The sequence below is a fragment of the Corythoichthys intestinalis genome, chromosome 1 (assembly GCF_030265065.1).
Source record: "Corythoichthys intestinalis isolate RoL2023-P3 chromosome 1, ASM3026506v1, whole genome shotgun sequence".
In the NCBI taxonomy this organism is placed as follows: Eukaryota; Metazoa; Chordata; class Actinopteri; order Syngnathiformes; family Syngnathidae; genus Corythoichthys; species Corythoichthys intestinalis.
In genome coordinates this window covers 43180770-43207986 of record NC_080395.1, presented here as the reverse complement: position 1 = coordinate 43207986, position 27217 = coordinate 43180770, and the positions used below count along the sequence as shown (strand labels likewise).

The 27217-nt window shown below is 43.2% G+C and overlaps 2 protein-coding genes across 6 annotated transcripts in view; one reads left to right on the top strand and one right to left on the bottom strand.

The window, feature by feature from the left end:
* Positions 1 to 18039, top strand: part of mns1 (meiosis-specific nuclear structural 1) — a 26975-nt gene extending 8936 nt beyond the window's left edge. For all 3 annotated transcript variants that reach the window (XM_057851019.1, XM_057851011.1, XM_057851007.1), the window contains 5 exons: positions 5974 to 6190; positions 6284 to 6391; positions 11215 to 11472; positions 11552 to 11677; positions 15301 to 18039. In XM_057851019.1, the coding sequence (XP_057707002.1) occupies positions 5974 to 6190; positions 6284 to 6391; positions 11215 to 11472; positions 11552 to 11677; positions 15301 to 15408 (817 nt within the window). In that variant the 3' untranslated portion in view covers positions 15409 to 18039. The remainder of the gene's footprint in view (positions 1 to 5973; positions 6191 to 6283; positions 6392 to 11214; positions 11473 to 11551; positions 11678 to 15300) is intronic.
* tex9 (testis expressed 9) lies at positions 15121 to 27217 on the bottom strand. 3 transcript variants are annotated; one of them, XM_057851041.1, is made up of 12 exons: positions 27115 to 27217; positions 26675 to 26723; positions 24467 to 24530; positions 24294 to 24370; positions 24156 to 24198; positions 22887 to 22942; positions 22677 to 22810; positions 22529 to 22620; positions 20682 to 20855; positions 16166 to 16300; positions 15938 to 16072; positions 15121 to 15799 (listed from the first exon to the last, which is right to left on the bottom strand). In XM_057851041.1, exons 1-12 carry the CDS (start codon positions 27125 to 27127, stop codon positions 15722 to 15724), a joined length of 1050 nt encoding a protein of 349 aa, XP_057707024.1. In that variant the 5' UTR covers positions 27128 to 27217; the 3' UTR covers positions 15121 to 15721. The 3 variants fall into 3 exon arrangements, with proteins under 3 accessions (XP_057707024.1, XP_057707033.1, XP_057707014.1); XM_057851050.1 differs by lacking the exon at positions 27115 to 27217 and adding an exon at positions 26831 to 26996; XM_057851031.1 differs by lacking the exon at positions 27115 to 27217 and adding an exon at positions 26961 to 26994.

Below are 27217 nucleotides of genomic sequence, written 5' to 3'. Positions count from 1 at the left end.
GCAAAGATGGCAGAGCAACAAAAGAGACAAAAAGTTTTGTCTGAGGAGGAAAAAAAAGGGAGGCTAACAGGATACTCAAGAATAAACATTGCCTGCCCCCCCTCAACCGAACTCATCAACGCTGACGAGTTCGGGTGGGGTGTGGGGTTTAGCCACACTAAAGGCTGTGATTTACAACCGCACGCGCAGCCTGACGTGCACCTCCAAAAACTCCTGACTACGTGTCAACGCGTGACCTGAAATGTTGAAGGACTGATTGGTCCGCTCAGAACTGTGTTTCCGGTTCAGCACAACACCGCCGTTTTCAAATACACGCAAACGTCCTCTGTGTCGCCTACGCTTCAACATTTGTATTAACAACATTTGTTGTCCAATATGGATTACCTGCAGCTGCAAATACACTTTCAATCTCCGTTGCCATTGCTGTCAAAGACCGGAGGAAAACTAAAGGACTTTGACAAGAGTTCCCCAAAACAAAGACAAAGCCACACCCCTCTAGTGGCATGGCAGTGAATTACAGAGCAACGCGTTCCCATGACGTAGAACTTCGAATACGCAATGTTGGCATAGGGTCTACGCCGTCGCTACACCGTCACCTGAAAGCCTAAATCAGCCTTAAGTCACTAATGGTATTGTTTAGCCACAACTGGATTCATTACTGTTAGGTTTGTGTTTGGTTTCTCCTTGTGTGACTTGTCCTGTGATTACCCATTGCTCTCACCTGTGTGTGTTTTCCCAGTGTATTCGGCAATCTGCATCCACCTGTGTTACCCAGCTGTTCCTTGTCTCGTTATCCCTTGTCTGCTTGTGTATATATGCTCCCATTTTCTGTTCACTCCTTGCTGCGTCATTGTCTATGTCAATGTCTGTGCCTGCGTCAAAGTTGAAGTCCTGTCCTAGCCCTCGTGTTCGTCTCAGTAAGTTTTTGATATTCAGCCTTTGTTAGTGACCTAAGTTATTTGTTGATAGTTTTTTGATCACCACAGCCTTTGTTTTGTACTTTGTGCCTTTTGTTAGTTATCATTAAAGCCTTTTTGAGTTCTCTGCCACCTGCCTCGCTGCCTTTTTCGTTTTCCCTGCATTTGGGTCCATAACAACCTGCCTGCCTGCCCGTTCATTCCTGACAGAATGACGCAGCCACTAGTGGACCCAGCGGGAAAAATCCAGCACCGGCGTACACGCCGACGACCATCCGCATGTTCCCCTGATTATATTCTGCCTCGCCACGTTTTTTTAGATTCAGATTTTTCTGATTTTGAAGATCACGATTCATATGATTTCCATTCTGATTCCGACTCCGACCTGGATTTTGATTTCACGCCCTCCGTTTCCCCTGGTAATTTTTCTTTCCACCCGTCGCACTTTATATCCCGTTCTGAAATCTTGGCCAAAGACTCCTACCTGGGATCCCGGTGGGCCATCTATCGGGGACCCCCCCGGGGTGGTCTGCGGGGACGCCCAGGCTCACTGCGGCCTAATGGGGCTATTCTGCCGCCCCTGCCACCTGAAGGCCCTCAGCAAAAGCCTCGGCGTGGCCGTCAACGCCGACGGCGGGCGGCGGTGCTGACGTCGTGGGTTCCCGAAGCTCCCGCGCCGGCTCCCCGCAGTCAAGTTCCGCCAACGCCGGCTCCCCGCAGTCAAGTTCCGCCAACGCCGGCTCCCCGCAGTCAAGTTCCGCCAACGCCGGCTCCACGCAGTCAAGTTCCTCCCGCGCCGGCTCCACGCAGTCAAGTTCCTCCCGCGCCGGCTCCACGCAGTCAAGTTCCTCCCGCGCCGGCTCCACGCAGTCAAGTTCCTCCCGCGCCGGCTCCACGCAGTCAAGTTCCTCCCGCGCCGGCTCCACGCAGTCAAGTTCCTCCCGCGCCGGCTCCACGCAGTCAAGTTCCTCCCGCGCCGGCTCCACGCAGTCAAGTTCCTCCCGCGCCGGCTCCACGCAGTCAAGTTCCTCCCGCGCCGGCTCCACGCAGTCAAGTTCCTCCCGCGCCGGCTCCACGCAGTCAAGTTCCTCCCGCGCCGGCTCCACGCAGTCAAGTTCCTCCCGCGCCGGCTCCACGCAGTCAAGTTCCTCCCGCGCCGGCTCCACGCAGTCAAGTTCCTCCCGCGCCGGCTCCCCGCAGTCAAGTTCCTCCCGCGCCGGCTCCCCGCAGTCAAGTTCCTCCAGCGCCGGCTCCCCGCAGTCAAGTTCCTCCAGCGCCGGCTCCCCGCAGTCAAGTTCCTCCAGCGCCGGCTCCCCGCAGTCAAGTGCCCGCGCCGACGTCCAAGCTGCCCGAGGTGCCCGTCCCAGCGCCTCGTCGCCTAGTCCCTGTCCCGGCACCTCGCCGTCTGGCCTCCGTTCCAGTGCCTGCGCTGATTCCACGCAGTCCAGTGCCCGCGCCAAAGTCCAAGCTGCCCGAGGTGCCCGTCCCGGCGCCTCGTCGCCTACTCCCTGTCCCGGCACCTCGCCGTCTGGCCTCCGTTCCAGTGCCTGCGCTGATTCCACGCAGTCTAGTGCCCGCGCCAACGTCCAAGCTGCCCGAGGTGCCCGTCCCGGCGCCTCGTCGCCTAGTCCCTGTCCCGGCGCCTCGCCGTCTGACCTTCGTTCCAGTGCCCGACGACTCCGCTGCTGTTCCGCCAGCAGACGACGACGACTCCGCTGCTGTTCCGCCAGCAGACTCCTGCGACTCCGCTGCTGTTCCGCCAGCAGACTCCTGCGACTCCGCTGCTGTTCCGCCAGCAGACTCCTGCGACTCCGCTGCTGTTCCGCCAGCAGACTCCTGCGACTCCGCTGCTGTTCCGCCAGCAGACTCCTGCGACTCCGCTGCTGTTCCGCCAGCAGACTCCTGCGACTCCGCTGCTGTTCCGCCAGCAGACTCCGGCGACTCCGCTGCTGTTCCGCCAGCAGACTCCTGCGACTCCGCTGCTGTTCCGCCAGCAGACTCCTGCGACTCCGCTGCTGTTCCGCCAGCAGACTCCTGCGACTCCGCTGCTGTTCCGCCAGCAGACTCCTGCGACTCCGCTGCTGTTCCGCCAGCAGACTCCTGCGACTCCGCTGCTGTTCCGCCAGCAGACTCCTGCGACTCCGCTGCTGTTCCGCCAGCAGACTCCTGCGACTCCGCTGCTGTTCCGCCAGCAGACTCCTGCGACTCCGCTGCTGTTCCGCCAGCAGACTCCTGCGACTCCGCTGCTGTTCCGCCAGCAGACTCCTGCGACTCCGCTGCTGTCCCGCCAGCAGACGACACCGCTGCTGTCCCGCCAGCAGACGACACCGCTGCTGTCCCGCCAGCAGACGACACCGCTGCTGTCCCGCCAGCAGACGACACCGCTGCTGTCCCGCCAGCAGACGACACCGCTGCTGTCCCGCCAGCAGACGACACCGCTGCTGTCCCGCCAGCAGACGACGACGACGACTCCGACTCCGACTCCGACTCTGTTCCTGGTCCGCACGACGACTCCGACTCCGACTCTGTTCCTGGTCCGCACGACGACTCCGACTCCGACTCTGTTCCTGGTCCGCACGACGACTCCGACTCTGTTCCTGGTCCGCACGACGACTCCGACTCCGACTCTGTTCCTGGTCCGCACGACGACTCCGACTCTGTTCCGGACCCTCGCCCCGATGATGCTGCTCCCCGTTTCCTGCCAAAACGTGGCGGTATGGACAACCGAGCACTACCTCGTCGGGGACGCCCGCCTGATCTGCCTGTGCGGTCGCCCAATGTCTGGCGCCCCGGGCGCCCTCCCGATCGACCCGTGCGATCGGTCCACGTCTGGCGTCCTGGACGCCCGCCTGACTGGCCGTGACGGGCTGGTGTTGCTCCCTCCTCCGAGCAACCTTCTGACTTTTTGTTTCCTCGGGACGTCTGGGATCCGTCCCTTGAGGGGGGGGTACTGTTAGGTTTGTGTTTGGTTTCTCCTTGTGTGACTTGTCCTGTGATTACCCATTGCTCTCACCTGTGTGTGTTTTCCCAGTGTATTCGGCAATCTGCATCCACCTGTGTTACCCAGCTGTTCCTTGTCTCGTTATCCCTTGTCTGCTTGTGTATATATGCTCCCATTTTCTGTTCACTCCTTGCTGCGTCATTGTCTATGTCAATGTCTGTGCCTGCGTCAAAGTTGAAGTCCTGTCCTAGCCCTCGTGTTCGTCTCAGTAAGTTTTTGATATTCAGCCTTTGTTAGTGACCTAAGTTATTTGTTGATAGTTTTTTGATCACCACAGCCTTTGTTTTGTACTTTGTGCCTTTTGTTAGTTATCATTAAAGCCTTTTTGAGTTCTCTGCCACCTGCCTCGCTGCCTTTTTCGTTTTCCCTGCATTTGGGTCCATAACAACCTGCCTGCCTGCCCGTTCATTCCTGACAATTACCTTATTACTATTCATCTCTCAGACAGCTGCTTGAAACAGAAATGTCGTTTCATCGATCTGCAGTCAACTGGGAGATTGATTTTTGATTGATTGATAATTTTACGACACTGTGCGGGTGTGCGCTAGTCCTCATGGGAAATGCAGTCTTCCTTAAGGCAAAACAATACCGCTTTTGTCCACCGGCGTTGCTAAAATTGACCAAAACTGAAAAGTTACACAGTGTTGTTTTAAAATAAAAAAAGGAAAGTAAGAAATATAGAAATGTAAATAAAAATAAGACTTTACACATAAAAAAAAATAATAATAATAACATATTTTTTCTAAATATAAAACAATTAAACAATTTCTTTTCACTGTTTGTTTCCTTTCACAAGCAATTTCATTTCAAATATGGCGGAAAACACAGACAAGGCTGAAAAAGCAGTTTCGGCTCTTGCACCCCTCTTAAAGATAAACTGCTGTATTTTAAGCCAAAAGAACTGTTGTGTTTGAAAGAACAATTTGTCTATATGCTGCCATAGCAGTTTCATGGCGCATTAAGCCCCTGAATTATTTTTAATTTGTCCGTTTTACCCTGAAGACCCCCTTTTACAGACACTGTGCAACCGATTTTGTTTCAACCCAGCCATAAAAAGAAGTTAAGTAATTGTATTAATTATTTGAAATTTCTATCATTTATAGCTTACAATCATTTTTAGTTAAAAATTTAGGTTAAAAAAAAACTTTTTAAAAATTATTCACTCGCATATTTTAAATGAAATGAAAAAAATTGTGTCTGTAAATAGGTCACAGATTTCTACCGGTACCTTATAACTGTCGCTTAACTGTATTTTTTTGTGACTGTCGCATTTTCCCGGATATTTTAGATGGTAAACAATTGATCCAAACAAAGAATAAATGAAGAAAAAAAAAAAACATTTAAATGGGTAAATATTTGAAAAAGAAAGTCTCGCAATTTCTGCATCGCGACCCTTGTTATATTACTGTGTTTCACCCATAAAATCCCCCAAAAGACCGGTTGTGTTTACTCACAGCTGTGTCTTGACACTCACTGATAAATGATAGTTTTTGGATTGAAATAAGGTAAGTACGCGATAATACGGTATCTCGTTAAAATCATGGTTTATTTAATTATGCTCATTAATGCTTTCACCTCGAATTAGGGTTTAGGGGTTTAAGTTAGTTTTTTTTAAATGCCCTCCTGTTTAAAATTTTTCTTCCCCCAGAAAATTGAGATTTTAAAGTTTCCAATAATGTATCACACATGCATATAGGACAATTTTGAAATTTGGCCAAATTGGAGGTCTCAGAGCGGAACTTCAAGTCACCTGAGTGTTTTCCGCCATATATATTTTAATTATTTTCATATTATCATGATTTTTTGCATTTTAGAGTTTTTTAATTTTCAGCTATATTTTCTATATAATTTTTGAAATTTATTTTTTGTACATTTATGACTTATGCATTTGCCCAATACTTTACCAGCTTAAATAGAACCGAGGGTCCTCTCTTGACAACAAAATGGTACATTCCTGGAAATAACTATCCTTCTCACAAATGCATTGGAATGGACAATGAGTTAATAATGAATGGACATAAGCACAGACTAATATATCTTAGTCCTGTGTCGAAGGGAGCGACAGAAGAAGTTGGAGCGGGTTCGCGCTACTCAGAAGCATATCGTGGACTTCAAGACGCAGCGGGCTGAGTGGCAGCGTTTGGAGAAAGAAAGGATGGAGGAGGAGAACAGACGCCTCAGGGAGTTCGTAGGCAGGCAAAAGAGTATGAAGGCGGACTGGATGGCCAAAGCCAGAGCGCGAGAAGACGCAATACAGAGCATCAGAAATACGGTTGATTTGAATAGACATATTCCATTTTTGTTTTGAACGTGTCTAAAGGTGTCCTAAAAGTCACCTAACAAAGTGGCCTTGGTTTTCGTCCAGCTCGCTCAAAAAATGGCTGAGGAGAACAAACATCGTGACGACATGGACAGAATTCGCCAGGCGCTTTGTCTCGAGGAACAAGAAGAAGCTTTTAGGAAGAAAGACATTGTAAGAATATTTTCTCTTCTTTTATTGAATGTTGATGAAATTGATAATTGTTATATTTTTATTTTTTTCTTTTAATAATAAAAAAAAAATCATTAACAGATAAATTCTTCAACGGGAAGTTCAGGATTTTTGACATCAGGCTTAGTCTTCGAGTTAGCGAGGGTTTAATTAGTTGCTGGAGTCAATTTCAACAAATTCTGTGTAGTTTGTTAGTTATTTATTAGTTTCAGGGCTCCGGACTGGTTAAGCTAGCGCGAATCATTTGGCCCTACTTAGCATGCCAATAAAAAACAACATATGTACACATGAAAATCATCGATGACACATGCAATCAATAGCGTTGGCTATGTTTTCAGGATAAAGTTATTAAAAGTTACCATATGTCAATAATTGCAGTATGAACAGCAACATTTGTAATCCAGAAGCTCTGCACAGGAGCAGAGCAGAGTGATATCGCATAATAAATAATGAGTCAAATTTTAAGTCCGATATCGATGCGATCGTATGTCGAGGTACGACTATAATAACTTAACTAAATTGCATTTTTGTTGCATGAAAGATAAGCTCAAATTTAATCCAAAATATTTAATGCAGATGATTTGTAGTTCAAAAGTTGAATAAAACTGAACTTTACTGGAAACTAGGGCTGCCACGATTCATTAACTAAATGCCGAAAAATTGACTGTTAAATTAATCGACAAATATTTTGATAATCGAGTAATCTTCTAGTGACAATGTTGACCAAAAAATCAGCAGCTTCAGAAGGGAAACCCAGACTTACCCCTCTCCAGCCACTTCAATCAGCTCTTCTTGGGGGATCCCAAGGCGTTCCCAGGCCAGCCGAGAGACAGTTTACCCAGTGTGTCCTGGTTTGGCACCGCGGCCTCCTCCACGTGGAACGTGCCTGGAACACCTCACCTGGAAGGCGCCCCGGAGGCATCCTAATCAGATGGCCGAGCCACCTCACCTGGCTCCTCTCAATGTGGAGGAGCAGCATCTCTACTCCGAGCCCCTCCCAGATGACCGAGCTTCTCACCTTATTTCTAAGGGAGAGCCCGGACACCCGACGGAGGAAACTCATTTTGGCCGCTTGTATCCGGGATCTTGTTCACGACCCACAGCTCGTGACCATAGGTGAGGGTAGGAACGTAAATTGACCGGTAAATAGAGAGCTTCGCCTTTCGGCTCAGCTCCCTCTTCAACACGACGGACCGATGCAGAGTCCGCATCACTGCAGACTGTGCAGAGGCAGCACTGATCCGCCTGTCGATCTCCCGTTCCATTTTTCCATCACCCGTGAACAAGACCCAGAGATACTTGAACTCCTCCACTTCGGGAAGGACATCATCCCTGATCCGAAGAGGGCATTCCACCTTTTCCTGACTGAGGACCATAGTCGTTGATTTGGAGGTGCTGATTCTCATCCGAACCGCTTCACACTCACCTGGGAACCGCTCCAGGGAGAGCTGAAGGTCACGGCCCGATGAAGCCAACAACACCACATCATCTGCAAAAAGCAGTGATGCAATATTCAATTCAATTTATTAGTATAGCCCTATATCACAAAGGTTGTCTCAAAGGGCTTTGCAGAGGCAATATGATACACAGTCAGAAACAGTTGATGAATTAAATAAAGTCCAAGTCCTGGGCATCCCTCATGCTTAGACCCTTCATGTCGGCAAGGAAAAACTCCAAAAACCCTTTGGAAAAAATGAGAAACCTTGGGGAAAACCACAGTCAGGAGAGATCCACTCCCAGGACGGATAGACAAGATGCACCAGGACTGCTAATGGGAATTAGCAGACGGAGTTACAGTTTGTAGAGATGCAAAAGAGTGAGGGGACAAAAAGGAGGTGTCCATCTAGCTAGATGAGATGGGGGGGCGAGGACGTCCATCCAGCCAGGGGTCCGGATAGTCAGGAGGCTGCGGCTGAAAAATAGTCTTTCCCCAGAGCGGAGGGGGGAAAGGGGATACCGGGTGACTAGTGATGAAGAGACTAGTCAACTAGATATTAACATTAGAAAAGAGAAATAAAGTAAGACAAGTGGTAGCTTGAGTGAGAAAAAGGAGATAGGACTCAGTGGCTGTACTTCCCCCAGCATTATAGCTTCTAGTGCAGCTTAGACTGAACTGAGTCTAGTCCGATTTCAACTAGCCTGAACATAAGCTTTTCGAATAGGAACGTTGTTAGTCTAATCTTAAATGTACAGACTGTGTCGACTTCTTTAATGCTAGCTGGAAGCTCATTCCATAAGACAGGAGCTTAGTAGCTAAAGGCTCTAGCTCCTACTGTACTTTTAGAAACCCTGGGAACTACTAATAGACCTGCATTCAGAGAACGGAGTGTTCTGTTCGGGCGGTATGGAACCAGAGCATCGGTGATATAAGATGGCCCCAAACCATTAATGGTCTTAAATGTAAGAAGGAGGATTTTAAATTTCATTATAAACTCGAATGGAAGCCAGTGAAGGGGCTGGATCACAGGGGTGATGTGCTCTCTTCTGTTAGTTCCTGTTAAAAGTCTTGCTGCTGCGTTCTGGACTAGCTGAAGACCTTTTAGAGAACTTTTAGGACAAGCTGCAAGTAGGGAGTTACAGTAATCCAATCTAGATGTAACGAACACGTGAATTAATTCTTCTGCGTTTTTAGACAAAATATTTCTAATTTTGGCAATGTTGTGCAGGTGAAAAAAGGCTGTTCTGCAGGTTTGTTTAATATGAGCATTGAATGTTGAAAATTGAAGCCACGAAACTGGACCCCCTCAGTGCCTTGGCTGCGCCTAGATTTTTTGTCCATAAAGGTGATGAACCGAACCGGTGGGCAGCCTTGGCAGAGTCACAACTCTCACTGGAAACTGATTCGACTTACAACCGGCTCAACTCTGACACCGGTCATACAGGGACTGGATTCCCCATATCAGGAATTCTGATACCCCATACTCCCGGAGCACCCCCACAGGAGTCCCTGGGGGACACGGTCGAACGCCTTCTCCAAGTCCACAAAACACATGTAGACTGGTTGGGCGAACTCCCATGAACCCCGAGAACCCTGCTGAGGGAATAGAGCTGATCCACTGTTCTGCGACCCAGACGAAAACCACACTGCTCCTTTTGAATCTGAGATTTGACCTCCCGACGGACCCTTCTCTCCAGTACCCCTGACTAGACCTTCCCAAGAAGGCTGAGGAGTGTGATCCCACTATAATTGGAACACTCTCACCGGTCTGCCACGACCTCCACCTTATCGTGGTGGTGGGGGGTTTGTGTGTCCCAATGATCTTTGGAGCTATTTTGTCTGGTGCTTTGTGCTCCTGGCAGGGTCACCCATGGCAAATAGGTCGTAGGAAAGGGACCAGACAAAGAATGGCTCAAAAGACCTTCTATGATGAGAACAAACATTTCCCTCGCCCAGACACTGGTCACCGGGGCCCCTCACTGGAGCCACGCCCGGAGGTGGGGCACGATGGCGAGTGCCTGGTGGCCGGGGCTCCTCCCCATGGGCTCACCACTTGTGGTAGGGGCCAAGGAGGTCAGTTGCGTAGAATGTTGGGTGGTAGCTAAAGGAGGGGTCCTTGGCGATCCGACCTCCGACTGCAAAAGCTGGCTTTTTTATTTTATTTATTTTTTATTTAAAACAAATCACAGGGAATAAAACCAGTAAATATTCTGTGATTAATGTAGTCCCCTAAGAAGAATGATCCCTATAACTAATCACAATGAGTTATCTGCTTTTTTTGTGTAGTGGAAAACAACAAGAGCAACACAACTAGGAGTGGGAACCGCTTGGTACCTCACGATACAATACGATTTGTGATACAAAGCTCACGATAACGATGATCTGACGATATGGCAATCAAACGATTATCAATACATTGGTCAGGAAATCATTCTAGGATATTCTACAAACAACTAATAAACAGAAAAATAAGCTTCTGCTGTGAATCAGTTTATCACTTGTAGACGTCCAATCCGTTTGAACCGGGAGGGTGGCAGCGAATGAACATTTGTTCATTTGCTGCCATCCCTCCCACTTCAAACGCATTGAACGTCTATGGCCGTCAGTGGCACCCAATACCAGGCAATGAGGTAATTTTGTGCCATTTAAGGTCATTTACCTATTGATTTTCAGTTACTTCCTCTAAATTTTGGGGTATTTTATGGGTCACTTCCTGTTTATTTTGAGTTACAGAACAGGAAGTGACCTGGCAGTGACTCAAACTCAACATGAAATGACCTATAAATGCCTTAAAATGAACAGCAAATGACCTGTAAATGCCCGAAAATCTGACAATGACTGGGAATGCTCTGGTTTCAAATGAACGAACGTTGCTAGTCTACTGTAAATGGATTGGGTGTTGAGCACCGTCAATGCAGCCTTAGAGTTAACTGAGACACTATTATGGTGGAAGTTTTTGGTAGCACCTTGTTGGTTCCTTTTTAATTTTTTTTTAGACATTGACACCTTTTCAAAACGATATCTCAATTCTTGGCAGGCGCATATCGATAACCTTTTGGGATATAAAGTATCACGTTATATCACCATTTCGATATTTTGTCACACCCCTAAACACAACAATAAATAAACTGATTTATGTAACCGATTAGTCAACTAATCACAACAACAATTGTCGAATTGTCGTTGATCAGTCATTGTGGCAGCCCCATTTGAAACTGTTCTACTTAATTAAAAAGTTCACGCCACCTGATTGTTATGAGCCATTTTGAACATGAATTCAGCGGTTTATCGCGACTAACTGCTCGAAGAAGCAAACTCCAAAATTTCAACACTAAACCTCAAGGAAAACTGTTTTTCCACCAATTAGGAAGAAATGGAGAAGAACATCAGGCAGAGGCTGATGCTGCAGAAAACCTGTGAGGAGCAAATGGCCATGAAGGAGATGCGTCGGCGGGCGGAGAAAGATGAAGAGGCGGCCTTCCGGAAAATGACCATGGAAAAGTTTGCGGAGGACGACCGCCTCGAGCAGTTAAGCGCCCAAAAGCGACGCATGAAAATTATGGAGCATAAACGCGAGGCGGAGAAGCAGATTGACGACAGACGACGGCAGCACCAGGCCGACAAGGTGAGTGTTGTCATTTTCTCACAAATATGGGAAAAGACTCCCCACACCATCTCTTTAAACCGCTATCATTCCCTTGTAGGATATGAAGGCTAAAGAAGAAGCAGTAGAGCAGGAGAGACAGGCAGTGTGCAGACAAATTATTGAAGAGGAGAGACTAAAGCTTCTTCAGCGGCACGCCGTTCAACTTCTCGGACACCTACCAAAGGTAACGCAGCGGTCATATACTGCACTCATTTTTCATTCTGTGGCGCCATTAGCATTAACAAATATTGCCTGAAATCGGGTTACTAAAGTTCCTTAAAGTGGATATGACACCAAAAAGCATGTTTATTTCATATTATTCATTTTATGCTCCTGAATGAAATGGACCGCTTGGATGTGTGTGGAAGCGATTTTTTTATACAGAGTATCACAAAAGTGAATACACCCCTCGCATTTCTGCAGATATTTAAGTACAGTATATCTAAAACACTGACAAAATGACACTTTGACACAATGAAAAGTAGTCTGTGTGCAGCTTATATAATAGAGTTAATTTATTTTTCCCTAGAAATAACTCAAATTATAGCCATTAATATCTAAACCCCTGGCAACAAAAGTGAGTACACCCCTTAGAAACTACAGTGGGGCAAATAAGTATTTAGTCAACCACTAATTGTGCAAGTTCTCCCACTTGAAAATATTAGTGAGGCCTGTAATTGTTAACATGGGTAAACCTCAACCATGAGAGACAGAATGTGGAAAATAAAACCAGAAAATCATTGTTTGATTTCTAAAGAATTTATTTGCAAATCATGGCGGAAAATAAGTATTTGGTCAATACCAAAAGTTCATCTCAATACTTTATGTACCCTTTGTTGGCATTAACGGAGGCCAAACGTTTTCTGTAACTCTTCACAAGCTTTTCACACACTGTTGCTGGTATTTTGGCCCATTCCTCCATGCAGATCTCCTCTAGAGAACTGATGTTTTGGGGCTGTCGTTGGGCAACACTAACTTTCAACTCCCTCCACAGATTTTCTCTGGGGTTGAGATCTGGAGACTGGCTATGCCACTCTAGGACCTTGAAATGCTTCTTACGAAGCCACTCCTTTGTTGCCCTGGCTGTGTGTTTGGGATCATTGTCATGCTGAAAGACCCAGCCACGTCTCATCTTTAATGCCCTTGCTGATGGAATGAGATTTTCACTCAAAATCTCTCGATACATGGCCCCATTCATTCTTTCCTTTATACAGATCAGTCGTCCTGGTCCCTTTGCAGGGAAACAGCCCCAAAGCATGATGTTTCCACCCCCATGCTTCACAGTGGGTATGGTGTTCTTCGGATGCAATTCAGTATTCTTCCCCTCCAAACACCAAAACCTGCATTTCTACCAAGAAGTTCTATTTTGGTTTCATCTGACCATAACACATTCTCCCAGTCCTCTTATGGATCATCCAAATGCTCTCTAGTGAACCGCAGACGGGCCTGGACGTGTACTGGCTTCTGCAGGGGGACACGTCTGGCAGTGCAGGATTTGAGTCCCTGGCGGCGCATTGTGTTACTGATAGTAGCTTTTGTTAATGTGGTCCCAGCTCTCTGTAGGTCATTCACTTGGTCCCCCCGTGTGGTTCTGGGATTTTTGCTCACCGTTCTTGTTATCATTTTGATGCCACGGGGTGAGATCTGGCATGGAGCCCCAGATCGAGGGAGATTATCAGTGGTCTTGTATGTCTTCCATTTTCTGATAATTGCGCCCACAGTTAATTTCTTTACACCAAGCGTTTTACCCATTGCAGATTCAGTCTTCCCACCCTAGTGGAGACCTACAATTTTGTCTCTGGTGTCCTTCGACAGCTCTTTGGTCTTGGCCATAGTGGAGTTTGACTGTGGACAGGTGTCTTTTATACCGATAATGAGTTAAAACAGGTGCCATTAATACAGGTAGCGAGTGGAGCCTCGTTAGACCTCGTTAGAAGACGTTAGACCTCTTTGACAGCCAGAAATCTTGTTTGTAGGTGACTAACTACTTATTTTCCATAATTTGGAAATAAATTCTTTAAAAATCACACAATGTGATTTTCTGTTATTTTTTCCACATTCTGTCTCTAATGGTTGAGGTTTACCCATGTTGACAATAACAGGCCTCTCTAATCTTTTCAAGTAGGAGAACTTGCACAATTGGTGGGTGACTAAATATTTATTTGCCCCACTGTACGTACATCCCTAAATGTCCAAATTGAGTACTGCTTTTTATTTTCCCTCCAAAATGTCATGTAATTTGTTACAGGAGTGCTGTCAGCATTGCTGCAGGGATTGAAGAGGTGGGGGGGTCAGCCTGTTAGTGCTCAGACCATGTACAGGTACACAAGAAAGCCCTCATGCAGTTTGCTAAAGACATGTCAACAAAGCACATTGATTACTGGAACCATGTCCTATGGTCTGATGAGACGGGCGGGCTTTCTTGTCTACCATCTTCAGAAGAGGCTCGCTCCTGGGGTGACAGCCATGCACACCAATTTGATGTAGAGTGCCGCGTATCGTCTGAGCACTAACAGGCTGACCCCCCCCCCCCCCCCCCCCCACCTCTTCAATCTCTGCAGCAATGCTGACAACACTCCTGTAACGAGTTACATGACATTTTAGAGGGAAAATGACAAGCTGTACTCAATTTTGACATTTAGGGATGTATGTAGTTTCTAAAGTGTGTACTCACTTTTGTTTACAAGGGTTTAGATATTAATGGCTATGTTTTGAGTTATTTTCAGGGGAAAATAAATTAACTCTATTATATAAGCTGTACACAGACTACTTTTCATTGTGTCAAAGTGTCATTTTGTCAGTGGTGTCCCATGAAAAGATATACTTAAATATAGGGCTGCAGCTATCGAATATTTTAGTAGTTGATTAATCGATGGACTAGTTAGTTCGAATAATCGAGTAATCGGATAAGGAACATGAACAATTAAAACACCTGAGCTGAGCCTCAAACGATATAATTTGTTTTTTAAATGAGGATCTGTGGACAACAAAAAGAACAATTGGCTAACTTGGATAGAAAAAGTCTGCTTGCTTAAATGCTATAAAATGCTAAATGTTTTTTTTTTTTTTTTTTTTTTTTTTTTTTTATACAATGCTCTTAACAAGAGGTTCAGACACATATTCCCACAAAAAAAGGCTAAATATACCTACAAACTAAATTAAGAATGCATTAAAAAAACATTCACTCAAACAAAAACTTAGCTTATGTTGGTCTTAACAGGGAGCAGTTGGATTCAGCCATGTGAAAAGAGGCAGACCAGAGGACATTGTATCCACCCTCATCAGTAAAATTAAATGCAAACACTTTTAAAATCAACCATTACAATGCCACTTTAAACGAATACTCGAAGCAACAAAATTTAGTTTGAATATTTTTTTCTAATCGAATACTTGAGTTAATCGATTAATCGTTGCAGGACTACTTAAATATCTGCAGAAATGCGGGGGGTGTACTCACATTTGTGATACAATGTATATTCAATTTTTGAATCCCGCGCCATGAAAATGAGTAACTTCCGGCTCCAGTCTCGGGTTTAGGACGAATGCGAATGTGACGTCACCCGGGTCAGCATCTCACAATACAGCATTGCTTTACAGCATGCAGATGGACTGCGGATTCAACTGATTTTGCAGATTAATTCGTTTATATTTCGCATCACGCCAGCCAAATGTGCTGCAGAAAATTGTTGCTGCACAAGGAGAGGCGTGTGAGCCTTTTTGGGTTTCAAAAGGTTCCCATTCTCCGCAGAGAACCTCCCATATCGGGTAGCGAAGTCTGTTCATGAACGTGACTCTGTCTCGTTTCAGGGTTTGCTCCGTGAAGATGACCTGAAGCACTTTGACGAAGAGTTCAGGAAAAACTTCAAGACGTGTCAGGCAGAGAATTCTGAAACCAAGGCAGAGACAACTGATTGATTTTCAAGTTTCCAACTTCCGAACAATTTCAAACAATCCTAGTGTGCTGTTATAGTCTAGATTAAACGTGATTTTTTTTTAATTATTTTTTTTACGATCTGCGAGCCAGCTGGACTTTTCAATTCAGAATGCAACTGGTTTCATGCCTCTGACCATCCAACCGAAAGAAAGGTCTAATCAGACGTTGAAAGGATGACAAATTGGCAGTCAATCAAAAATCTCTTTAATGCACGCAGGATTCATTGTCAGTCTTCAGCATGTCAAAATAACCAACTCAACCTTCTGGCTTCATACCAAGTCAATTTATGGATTTTTATGCTTTGCCCCAGTCGAGGGCCTTCATGAACTCCTCCTCTGTGAAGGACAGCAGCTTGGCAGCTTCCAGATGCATCTGCAGAAAAATGGAATAATATAACAATCCACTGGCTGCCATTGACGGCGCTAGACGTCCAATTTGTCTAGCGCTGTCAATGGCACTGAGAGATAAGCAATTTCAGGAATGATGGCCACACTTCATGACCCAGAACACCTTTTGTCTTTTGAGAACATCGATCAACTTGAGCTGCTTCTTCAATCCCACGATAAGCTCCGCTTTCTGCTTTTTTAACATTTTGTTTTCTGTCATTAGCGTTTCCCGAATCTGTTGTTCCTCGCTAGTCTTTTCCTGGATTGACGGAAAAGAGGAAAGCTTGAAACGAGGAGGCTAAACGATAGAAGATTTTGCGTTTGAATAAATGCTAGACATAAGCCCGCTTGCCTTGTGCATCTGTTTGTTTTTTTGGAGTTCCGACTTTAAGCGGTCCACTTCGTCGAGAGCTCTTGTGAGACGAAGCTCCACGGTGCTCTGCGTGGCTGCTCCTTGCTTGCTAGTTTTACTCAGCTTTTCCATTTCCTGTGGGTCACATTGTCAACCAGACACATAATTCAAACACGTAAACAAAATTTTGGGCAAAAACTTAAGGTTCCGCAAAAAAAATTGACAAAAAAGCCCCGTCCCTATTCATTTTAAATGGGACATTCAGCACCAACAAAAATGTTTGTGTTCACTTCTTTTGATTTTCAATTTGCACCTGAAAAAGAAAATCTCAATTGGCATATCTTTTAATTTTGAATTGCCTTAAAGGGAACCTCGGATTTAAAGACTTGTAGGTTCTATTAAGCCACAATGTTTCTCTTTTACTATAAAATATGTTATTAGAAACATAAATTGTTTCCATTGATTTAAAAATATAATATTTAGTGCATGTTTTGACCTACAGAGGGCGCCATGTTTTACGCGCGCAACGCACGCTGGGGTTGATGACGTGGTTGGGCTGGAATGGGAGAATAGCTGTGCTAGGTAGCAAGCGGAGCTAGTATGACGTCTGGCATGATTTTGTCACATTCTGCAGCTGGTCAGATTGTTTTGTTACAGAGCAGTGGGATGAGTTCCCGACGTCGTACCTCCATCCAATTCCAGTTCATCAGCAGTGTCGTTAAACCAGTACTTCTCAAATAGTGGGGCCCCCCTGGGGGGGGCGCAGAGCGATGCCGGGGGGGGCGCATGTGACCTCGGGGAACATGCTTTTTTTGTTGTTTTTTTGCCGTACTGGAATAAAGTGTACTTGCACATCCACTCAGTAGGTGGCAGTGGCGCTCTCATTTTCAGAGTGCGCGCAGTATTTTTGAACTAAGGAAGAGCACTCAGCACACACAGAAAACATATGAAGAGCAGTGTGCCACCGCCGTTTCCGAAAGCCGTTTTCCGACCGGACTCACTCACGCAGCGACCCACTGTCTTGTCCGGTTCTCACGTCGCCGCCCGAGAAGTGCCATTTTCAGCTTGGGATCGTCACGACGACCGCCCTCACCTACGGTTCTACCTCGGCCGCCGAGAATGCGCTTTGTTCGTGCCGTTTGCCTTTTAGCTTTGACTTTTAATACAGTGGGTGATGATGAAAGACCACTGTTTACTGTGTCTAAAAATAATTATAGCGGACAGCCAGAAGCCAAATCAATTAAGACGCCACTTAAAGACATTAGACCCCAATCTCATTGATAATCCGCTTGATTGTTTTTCAGTGAAAACGTGCCGAATATTGCCAACAATCGTCCTGCTTTGTCAGTGTTATATCAGTAAACCAGTGAGCATTGTGAGCATGCTCATTGCAAAATAACTCCACACCATTGCAAAGGAGGTAAATAATGTGAGCAGCAAAAATAAAAACGGTCCTGTCCAAGGACACTCTTTTTTTTTCTTTTATTCAGTTTTGTTTTTTCGGTCAAATTTTTTGGCATATTGTCCTCATGAGTGAATGTTTCTAATCAATTTTAATTTGTTATTATTTACTGATTTTATTACATTTTATTTTTCTGTATCAAATGGTCAAAAATGTACCTTGAGTGTATTTTTTACAGTTTGGATGTGACTTTTTTAATTCAGGCAAATTGATGCACGTCAAGTCTTCTCTGTTACAAACAAAACAATGTTAATAAAGTTATACTTTATTATAAGTTGATCTATGTTACTTTTTTTCTTTATTAGAAAAAAAATGGACACAATGTTAGGCAGATGTGTATTTATAATAGTAATTTTATAGACAAATGATACTATTTACAGTGGCGGCAGAGAGTTTGGGGGGGGCGCGAAACATTTACGTCTTCCTTGGGGGGGCGTGACAGAAAATAATTGAGAAGCACTGCGTTAAACCGATCCTAGGTGGATTGCCGAGATATTGACTTGCTGCAATTTTACAGTTTCTATATCCCTTTGTTGCTAGTTGAATCTTTGAAACGTTTTTTATGTATGTCTACCTCTCAGTGCGGTTTTCCCCGTGTTGTTTTTTTTTTTTTTAATTGATCCCGACGGACCCTTTTTGTCTCCCTTTTTGCGATCGCGTGTTCAATAAACCCTTTTTCACTATCCCTATGTTGTTGTTGTCTGCTTGCTGTCTGAAGTTAGCCGCGTTTTCCAATTCCGCGGTCACGCCAGCCGCACTTTCTTTTCAGTTGCATTTGCCTTTGAGGTTTTACCACACAGACAGCACATGTGGGTTGCAATTTTTTTTCTAAGGAAAACCATGACACCAACATCACACAGAGGGAAAGTCCTGTAGTCTACGCGCTCGTCTTTCGCACGGGAAATGCAGGTTGGAATCCCGCTGTAGACCTTCGTTTAATTGCTTTTGCCGCTCGTTTTGGGAAATACCGACAGCGCTGTCCTGCTCATCCCTTTTCCGCTCGGGTTCAAATTGGAAGAGCAGAACCAATGACATGTTTATTAGAGGTGGGAGTCTTGGCACACATAACGATTCGATTACGATTCAGAGGCTAAGATTCGATTATAAAACGATTACCGTATTGGCCCGAATATAAGACAGTGTTTTTTGCATTGAAATAAGACTGAAAAAGTGGGAGTCGTCTTATATTCGGGGTCTAGACATTATACCCATTCACGACGCTAGATGGCGCCAGATATCATTGAAGCGAATGCTGAACTTGAGGATTAATGTTCTGTCATGACAGATCTCAGCTACTCCCAAGTTTAACCAGTTTGCATTATTTTATTGCAATGTTTTTCCTTATTCAGATTTGTTTCAAGACTACAGTTACAGTTAGACCTCACTTTGATGGTTAATGCAGTTATTGCAATTTTGTTGTTTTATCACAATAGATTGGTTTATTTACATTTCAAAAACCAGAAACCATTCATTTACGAATGTGATTGCACTTTAGTTTACATATTTAAATGTTCAGATAGTAAGATCTGAATGAGGCAAAATAACATGCTTTTTCTCTCAAATATATTGTTATAATCAATTGTTTCCGATGTACCGTAATTATTTTCTGTATAAAAATGTATTTGGTGTTCAAAAAATCTTTTTTCAAACTTGAGTTTTGAAAAAGAGGGGGCTGTCTTATAATCAGGACCGTCTTATATTCGGGCCAATACGGTATTTATGCAACTCCCCACCCCAGCTTTTAATGTTTCGTACAATAGTTCCAAAATCGAATAAAAATCCTCTCGGGCTGAAACTACTATTTCAGTATCAAGTTTACAATTTAAAACAGTAAATAAAATACTCAAGTCCTCATTCAGTATCAGCAGCTTTACACTACTTACATGTAATTAATGTTGTGGATCAACCGTTTAAGTGGTTAAAATTGCTCCCGATATTCCATAATTTCCCTTCTGTCTACTTTCGACATGTGAAAGTTTTAAAACCGTTTCATCATTTACAGAGAGATTCAAGTCAAAATTTTGTCGATTCAGTATTTTAGATAAAAATTTAATTAGGTTCGCTACAACACAGCCTTCCAGAGAAGTCTACTGCTTTAAGATGGCGGCTGTTTACTAACGCCGGCAAGTCTGTCATTTCGCATCTAGTTCTCTATACACGTGCTAACGCCGCCAAGTGTCATTTCGCATCTAGTTGTATATACATATGATATCTACCATAGCATTATGTGGCCGTAGTTTGTAGCAACTGGGCGTTGTTTGTAACGGCTGTCAGCTGCAGTAGGTATTAATTTTTATCTAGCGGCATGAGTAGTGCCATGATATTTATTCTCTGTCCGTTTCTCATTGCGTACCGAAGACCGCGCTGACTGTGTTTTAGTTCTGCTTGACCTGGCATAATTAAATAATCGGAATTTGGATGTTTTTGAATCGTTTTCGAATCTTCCACAACCGAATCGCAAATAATGTAAGAATCCCGCCCAGTGACGTCATCACCCAGAGTGCAGTGCGTCGTCATCGACATAGGTGACCTACTATTTAAACATATTTTACAATCTTTTTCAAAACGAAAACATTCAAATTTTAATATCCAACTATTATAACTCATACTAACATTTATCTTTTAAGAATTACATGTCTTTCCATCAGCGGTACCCTTTAAATAAAGAAGAAATACATAAAGTGGCCCAAAATCAACTGCGAGTTACACGATATCCACAGGAAGTGACCTGAAAATGCTCCAAACTCGACGAGAAGTCACCCAAAATCAAGAGGAAGTGACCCCGAAATGACACAAGTTCAACAGAAAGTGACCGGAAATCAATAGGAAATGATGAGCCGGAAATTTTCAGGTCACTTCAAGTCAACAGTTAACACACATATTAATACTAGTAATTATTTTAACTGCGCATTAACTCATTGTGAGTTAATGAATTAATATTTCATCAAGACGGTACATTTAAAATAAAAGTGTGCTAAATACTACCTTTGAATTCATTATTTTACATCCCCACGCAATTTCTCCAGAAATGGCCTTTTCTAGTTTCCGGAGTACCTTTTGCAAAGCGGACATTTGAAGCTGAAGGCTGTCATATTTGACGGCGGCCTCACTCTCAGAAGCTTTGAGCTTGTCCATCTTGCTCTGCTGGATGTTTACGGTCCTCTGGAGCTTGATCCGGTCTTCCTCCAGCTGCTTGATTTTGCTGTTCAGCTTGGCATTTTCGTCATCCTGAGCCAGACATAATGACAACGATGATCTGATATACAGTGGGGCAAATAAGTATTTAGTCAACCACTAATTATGCAAGTTCTCCCACCTGAAAATATTGGAGAGGCCTGTATTTGTCAACATGGATGAACCTCAAGCATGAGAGACAGAATGTGAAAAAAAAATAATCACAAAATCACAATGTTTGATTTTTAAAGAATTTATTTGCAAATCATGCTGGAAAATAAGTATTTGGTCAAGACCAAAAGTTCATCTCAGTACTTTGTTATGTACCCTTTGTTGGCAATAACGGAGGTTTTCTGTAACTCTTCACAAGCTTTTCACACACTGTTGCTGGTATTTTGGCCCATTCCTCCATGCAGCTCTCCTCCAGAGCAGTGATGTTTTGGGGCTGTCGTTGGGCAACACGGACTTTCAACTCTCTCCACAGATTTTCTCAAAGGTTGAGATCTGGAGACTGGCTAGGCCACGCCAGGACCTTGAAATGCTTCTTACGAAGCTCTGGCTGTGTGTTTGGGATCATTGTCATGCTGAAAGACCCAGCCACGTCTCATATTCCATGCCCTTGCTGATGGAAGGAGATTTTCACTCGATACATGGCCCCATTCATTCTTTCCTTTATACAGATCAGTCGTCCTGGTCCCTTTGCAGGGAAACAGCCCCAAAGCATGATGTTTCCACCCCTATGCTTCACAGTGGGTATGGTGTTCTTCGGATGCAATTCAGTATTCTTTCTCCTCTAAACACGAGAACCTGTGTTTCTACCAAAAAGTTCTATTTTGGTTTCATCTGATCATAACACTTTCTCCCAGTCCTCTTCTGGATCATCCAAATGCTCTTTTAAATACCACAGACGGGCCTGGACGTGTACTGGCTTCAGCAGGGGGACACGTCTGGCAGTGCAGGATTTGAGTCCCTGGCGGCGGATTGTGTTACTGATAGTAGCCTTTGTTACTGTGGTCCCAGCTCTCTGTAGGTCATTCACCAGGTCCCCCGAGTGGTTCTGGGATTTTTGCTCACCGTTTTTGTTAGCATTTTGACGCCATGGGTTGAGATCTTGCATGGAGCCCCAGATTGAGGGAGATTTTCAGTGGTCTTGTATGTCTTCCATTTTCTAAGAATTGCTCCCACAGTTGATTTCTTTACACCAAGCGTTTTACCTATTGCAGATTCAGTCTTCCCAGCCCGGTGCAGGTCTACAATTTTGTCTCTGGTGTCCTTCGACAGCTCATTGGTCTTGGCCATAGTGGAGTTTGGAGTGTGACTGACTGACATTGTGGACAGGTGTCTTTTGTACCGATAATGATTTAAAACAGGTGCCATTAATACAGGTAACGAGTGGAGCCTCGTTAGACCTCGTTAGAAGAAGTTAGACCTCTTTGACAGTCAGAAATCTTGCTTGTTTGTAGATGACCAAATACTTATTTTCCACTCTAATTTGGAAATAAATTCTTTAAAAATCAAACAATGCGATTTTCTGTTTTTTTCCCACATTCTGTCTCTCATGGTTGAGGTTTTCCCATGTTGACAATTACAAGCCTCTTTAATTTCTTCAAGTTGGAGAACTTGCACAATTGGTGGTTGACTAAATACTTATTTGCCCCACTGTAGTCCACCACTGTTGTTGGACTACAGTACCTTCTTTTTCCTTTCACTCAGTAGATGATCCATACCTTCTTTTTCCTTTCACTCAGTAGATGATCCATTTCTTCTTGCATCAACTTGATGTTGGACATCAGGGCGTAAATTTGTGCACATGAAACCCCTGTAGATCATATTAGGAGTAAGTTATTGTAAGAACGGACGGATAAAACCGCATACCCGTTGAGTCGTCTCCGTCGCTGAACACATTGTCAGGAGGAACCAAATGGTTAATCCTCCCTTCCACGCTTGGTATCGTCTTCGTCATGAAGGTCTCTACCGAATCTCCAAACCCTAAGGTGTTTCTGCAAACTCTAAAAGTCAATCACAGAAAAAATGTACATTGAGAAGACGATCCAGGTATTACCTCTGTGTCAGATTGTAACTCACGACTGGTTGGAATGGGTTTCGTGTACTTCGGATTTTTGTGACTTTTTGGGCTCCACCTAAGAACAAATCATAATAATATTGTTTTTATACAATTAGAGCTCGTACCTGTTATGTTCTGCTTTAATGACTAAATATTATCAGGTATAATATCTCACTCGTAAAAGCAGTGGTCAACCAGTGTAGTTTTGCCACTACTGCCACAACTAATCAGCATTAATTTCGTCAGCGACAATTTTGACAGTCGACTGAGCATTTGGAGACATTTACGACCAAAAAGTTGTCCAAATGCTTTATGTTTTTTTAGGCACCTATAGCTCATTGTCTACAATTGACGATTATAAGACGTCTAATCCATTTGCACTTGGAGGGGCTGGCAGCAATCATTCGATTTCCCAAGTCTTTTTTATGTTTTCACTATAATTATTACTATATTTTCCATTTTATTTTTCTTCAATTATTTTCATTATTTTTAAGAATAAAGAAAGTAAAAACAATATTTTTATTATTTATTATTAGTATCATTTATATATAAGCTATAGATATATGATCATTGCCAGCTTTTCCATACCAAATAGATGGCATCAATGGAAGATAATGAGTTAAGATTACCTCACTTATAAATAAAAGGTTTATTACTACAACAATACGACAATGTTGGTTTTTTTTCATTTAATTTTTTTGGAATTTTTTTCATTTCCTTTTATATTCAGCCCCTCTAAGTCAAAATTTGTTTTCATTATTGTTTTGATATTTAAAAAATATTTTTAATCGAATAAAAAAAAGTAATAAAACTGGTAAATATTTATTTTCTTTTAAATAAAATAGACATTTAACTTAAAAAAAAAAAAAAAAGCTAAATTTTTTCATTTGTTTAATTTTTTAAGGTTTATTCTCACAATGTTGTAGAAAAAAACAGCAAAAAGTTTTTAATACGTTTATTTAAAAAACAATGCATTTAAATAGATACATTAAACAGTACAATAATGTTCTCTTTTTGATGTAATTAATTTCTTTCAAATTAAAATGCCCCAAAAAAAAAAACAAGATACAGTACAGTGAATATTCCCTGAATGTGACTTATTATAAGAATTGATTAGCTGACTTACTGCAAAAAAATAATTGGTGATTAGTCTACTATCAAAATAACCATTTGTGACAGTCTTACTAGTAACATGTAGCTGTCCTACCAATATTCAAGTGGCATCAGATTATGTGGTATCAAATATCAGAATAGGTAATTCATGCCAAAGTGACTATCCATAGCAATACCTTGTGAGGTTTGGACGCAGGTATTTCTCGATCGTTGGCACAACTGGAAAAGAATGAGTCAGGTGTAAGATAACTTTAACAAATCTACATACGTGTTTTGGGAATGTGGGAAGAAACCGGAGAAAATGAGTTCATCACCTTGGTGCTGCTTCATCCTCCAACTCCTTGAGTGACTGTGAAGTTGAAGGCTTAGACAGAAAATCATCCCGTTCTTTCTAAAAAAATGAACCAAAAAAAAGACATAAAACATGAGCGAGCGACATTGAATGAAATTGCAGTGACAAATATGACTTTTAGGCATTTAAACTCACCTTTAATTGATCTGCTTGCATTGCCAAATTGGCCGATTTGGCCTCCAGCTTTGCATTTAGCAGCCTCAAGACAAAAAAAAAACATTTGAACATTTTGAATGCATGACCTGGTATAGCAAAATGAGTCAGAGGTTGCACAATTTTCAAAACTGACATCTATTTTTATGAAATAAACATTGCAAATTCCAAAAATTGCTCTTTACCACACGACTCGAAAGAAATCGTATAAACAATAGCTTATTTCATTCCGGTTTTGTGAACATCCACAAGGGAAATTCCCAAATTACGGATATTAATATTATGCATGTACACTCTTGTTAAAAAGTATTTGCTACCTATTAGATTTGTTTTTCTTTTTTTCAGTTCATCAAACCGATTTACAGTGGGGAGAACAAGTATTTGATACACTGCCAATTTTGCTGGTTTTCCCACTTGCAAGCCATGTAGAGGTCTGTAATTTGTATCATAAGTTCTCTTCAACTGTGAGGGACGGAATCTAATACAAAAATCCAGAAAATCTCATTGTATAATTTTTAAATAATAAATTTGTATTTAACTGCATGAAATAAGAATTTGATACATTACCAGCTAGTAAATATTTCGGCTCTTAGTTCTTTTTTAAGAACCCCTCCTGTTCTCCACTCATTACCGGAAGTAACTCCACCTGTTTGAACTTGTTACCTGTATAAAAGACACCTGTTCACATGCTCAAACAAACAAACAAACAAACAAACTCCAACCTCTCCACAATGGCCAAGACCAACGAGCTGTGTAAGGACATCAGGGATAAAACAAGAGACCTGCACAAGGCTGGGATGGGCAACAGGAAAATAAGCAAGCAGCTTGGTGAGAAGGTAACAACTGTTGGAGCGATTATTAGAAAATGGAAGTTCAAGTTGACGATCAATCTGCCTCGTTCTGGGGCTCCATGCAAGATCTCACCTCGTGGGGCATCACTGATCATGAGGAAGGTGAGGGATCAGCCCAGAACTACACGGCAGGACCTGGTTAATGACCTGAAGAGAGCTGGAACCACAGTCTCGAAGAAAACCATCGGAAACACATTACGCCGTCATGGATTAAAATCCTACAGCGCACGCAAGGTCCCGCTGCTGAAGCCAGTGCATGTCCAGACACGTCTGAAGATTGCCACTGACCATCTGGATGATCCAGAGGAGCAATGGGAGAAGGTCATGTGGTCGGATGAGACCAAAATTGAACTTTTTGGTCTAAACTCGGCTCGTCGTGTTTGGAGGAAAAAGAAGGATGAGTACAACCCCAAGAACACCATCCCAACCGTGAAACATGGAGGAGGAAACATCATTTTTTGGGGCTGCTTCTCTGCCAAGGGTACAGGACGACTGCACAGTATTGAAGGAAGGATGGATGGGGCTATGTATCGCCAGATCTTGGCTGACAACCTCCTTCCTTCAGTGAGAGCCCTGAAGATGGGTTGTGGCTGGGTCTTCTAGCATGACAACGTCCCAAAGCACACAGCCAAGGCAACTCAAGAGTGGCTCCGTAAGAAGCATCTTAAGGTCCTGGAGTGGCCTAGCCAGTCACCAGATCTGAACCCGATAGAAAATCTATGGAGGGAGCTGAAAGTCCGCGTTGCCCGGCAGCAGTCCCCGAAACCTGAAGGCTCTGGAGAAGATCTGCATGGAGTAGTGGGCCAAAATCCCTGCTGCAGTGTGTGCAAACCTTGTCAAGGACAACAGGAAACATTTGGTATCTGTAATAGCAAACAAAGGTTTCTGTACCAAATATTAAGTTCGATTTTTCTGATGTATCAAATACTTATTTCATGCAATTAAATGCAAATTTATTATTTAAAAATCATACAACGTGATTTTCTGTTTTTTTGTATAAGATTCCGTCCCTCACAGTTTAAGAGAACTTATGATACAAATTACAGACCTCTACATGCTTTGCAAGTGGGAAAACTAGCAAAATCGACAGTGTATCAAATAGTTGTTCTCCTCACTGTATATTTAGAAGTTCACCAATATACTAGACTAATCAAACACCGTTATCTTCATATGGCACCAAGATAATGCATTAAAAAAGGCACATACTTACAGTCTAATTTGATAAATTGTACTATATCATAACATTTAAAAGTCAACAAAGTGTTTCAGTTACAATATCATGTTTGGTTTACAAAATGTACCGAGTACTATACTGTATAATTTCGCCGAATACTCTTACTTGTATAGCTCCTCTTTGGCCAAAAGGTCACTTGCAGGCATCTTTTGACCTGAGCAAGGGAAAAAAAACGATTCGATATAAGTTTACAAATGAATTAATACGTTTGTACTTTAATACAGCTCGTGCAGTTGCTGCCATTAGCGAGTTTTCACTTACGTTTTAGCTCCTTATTCCATTAGATTTGACTAAACAACGTCACACGAAATGAACTATCATTGATAAAATATCGCCTTATAAATTCATTTATCTAATTGTTTACCGGGGCAGACAGAATAGATGTGTTTACCAAAAAAATGAATCCTTGGTCGCATAGCAACACGAGCAACATTATACGGTAGCCGAATCACAACAAATTAAGTACAGCAGTTGTAACAACTTCGGTCTCCAAAACATACAGAAAAACTAATAAGACATGTGGCATGCAATAGTAAATGATTAACCTGTGTATAGCATCAGACTTTAATCAATAAGTTCCTTGACAAAGTTGCTACAATTGTCGTAAAATAAATTAATAGACTAAAAAAAACGACGTTCTACACGCCA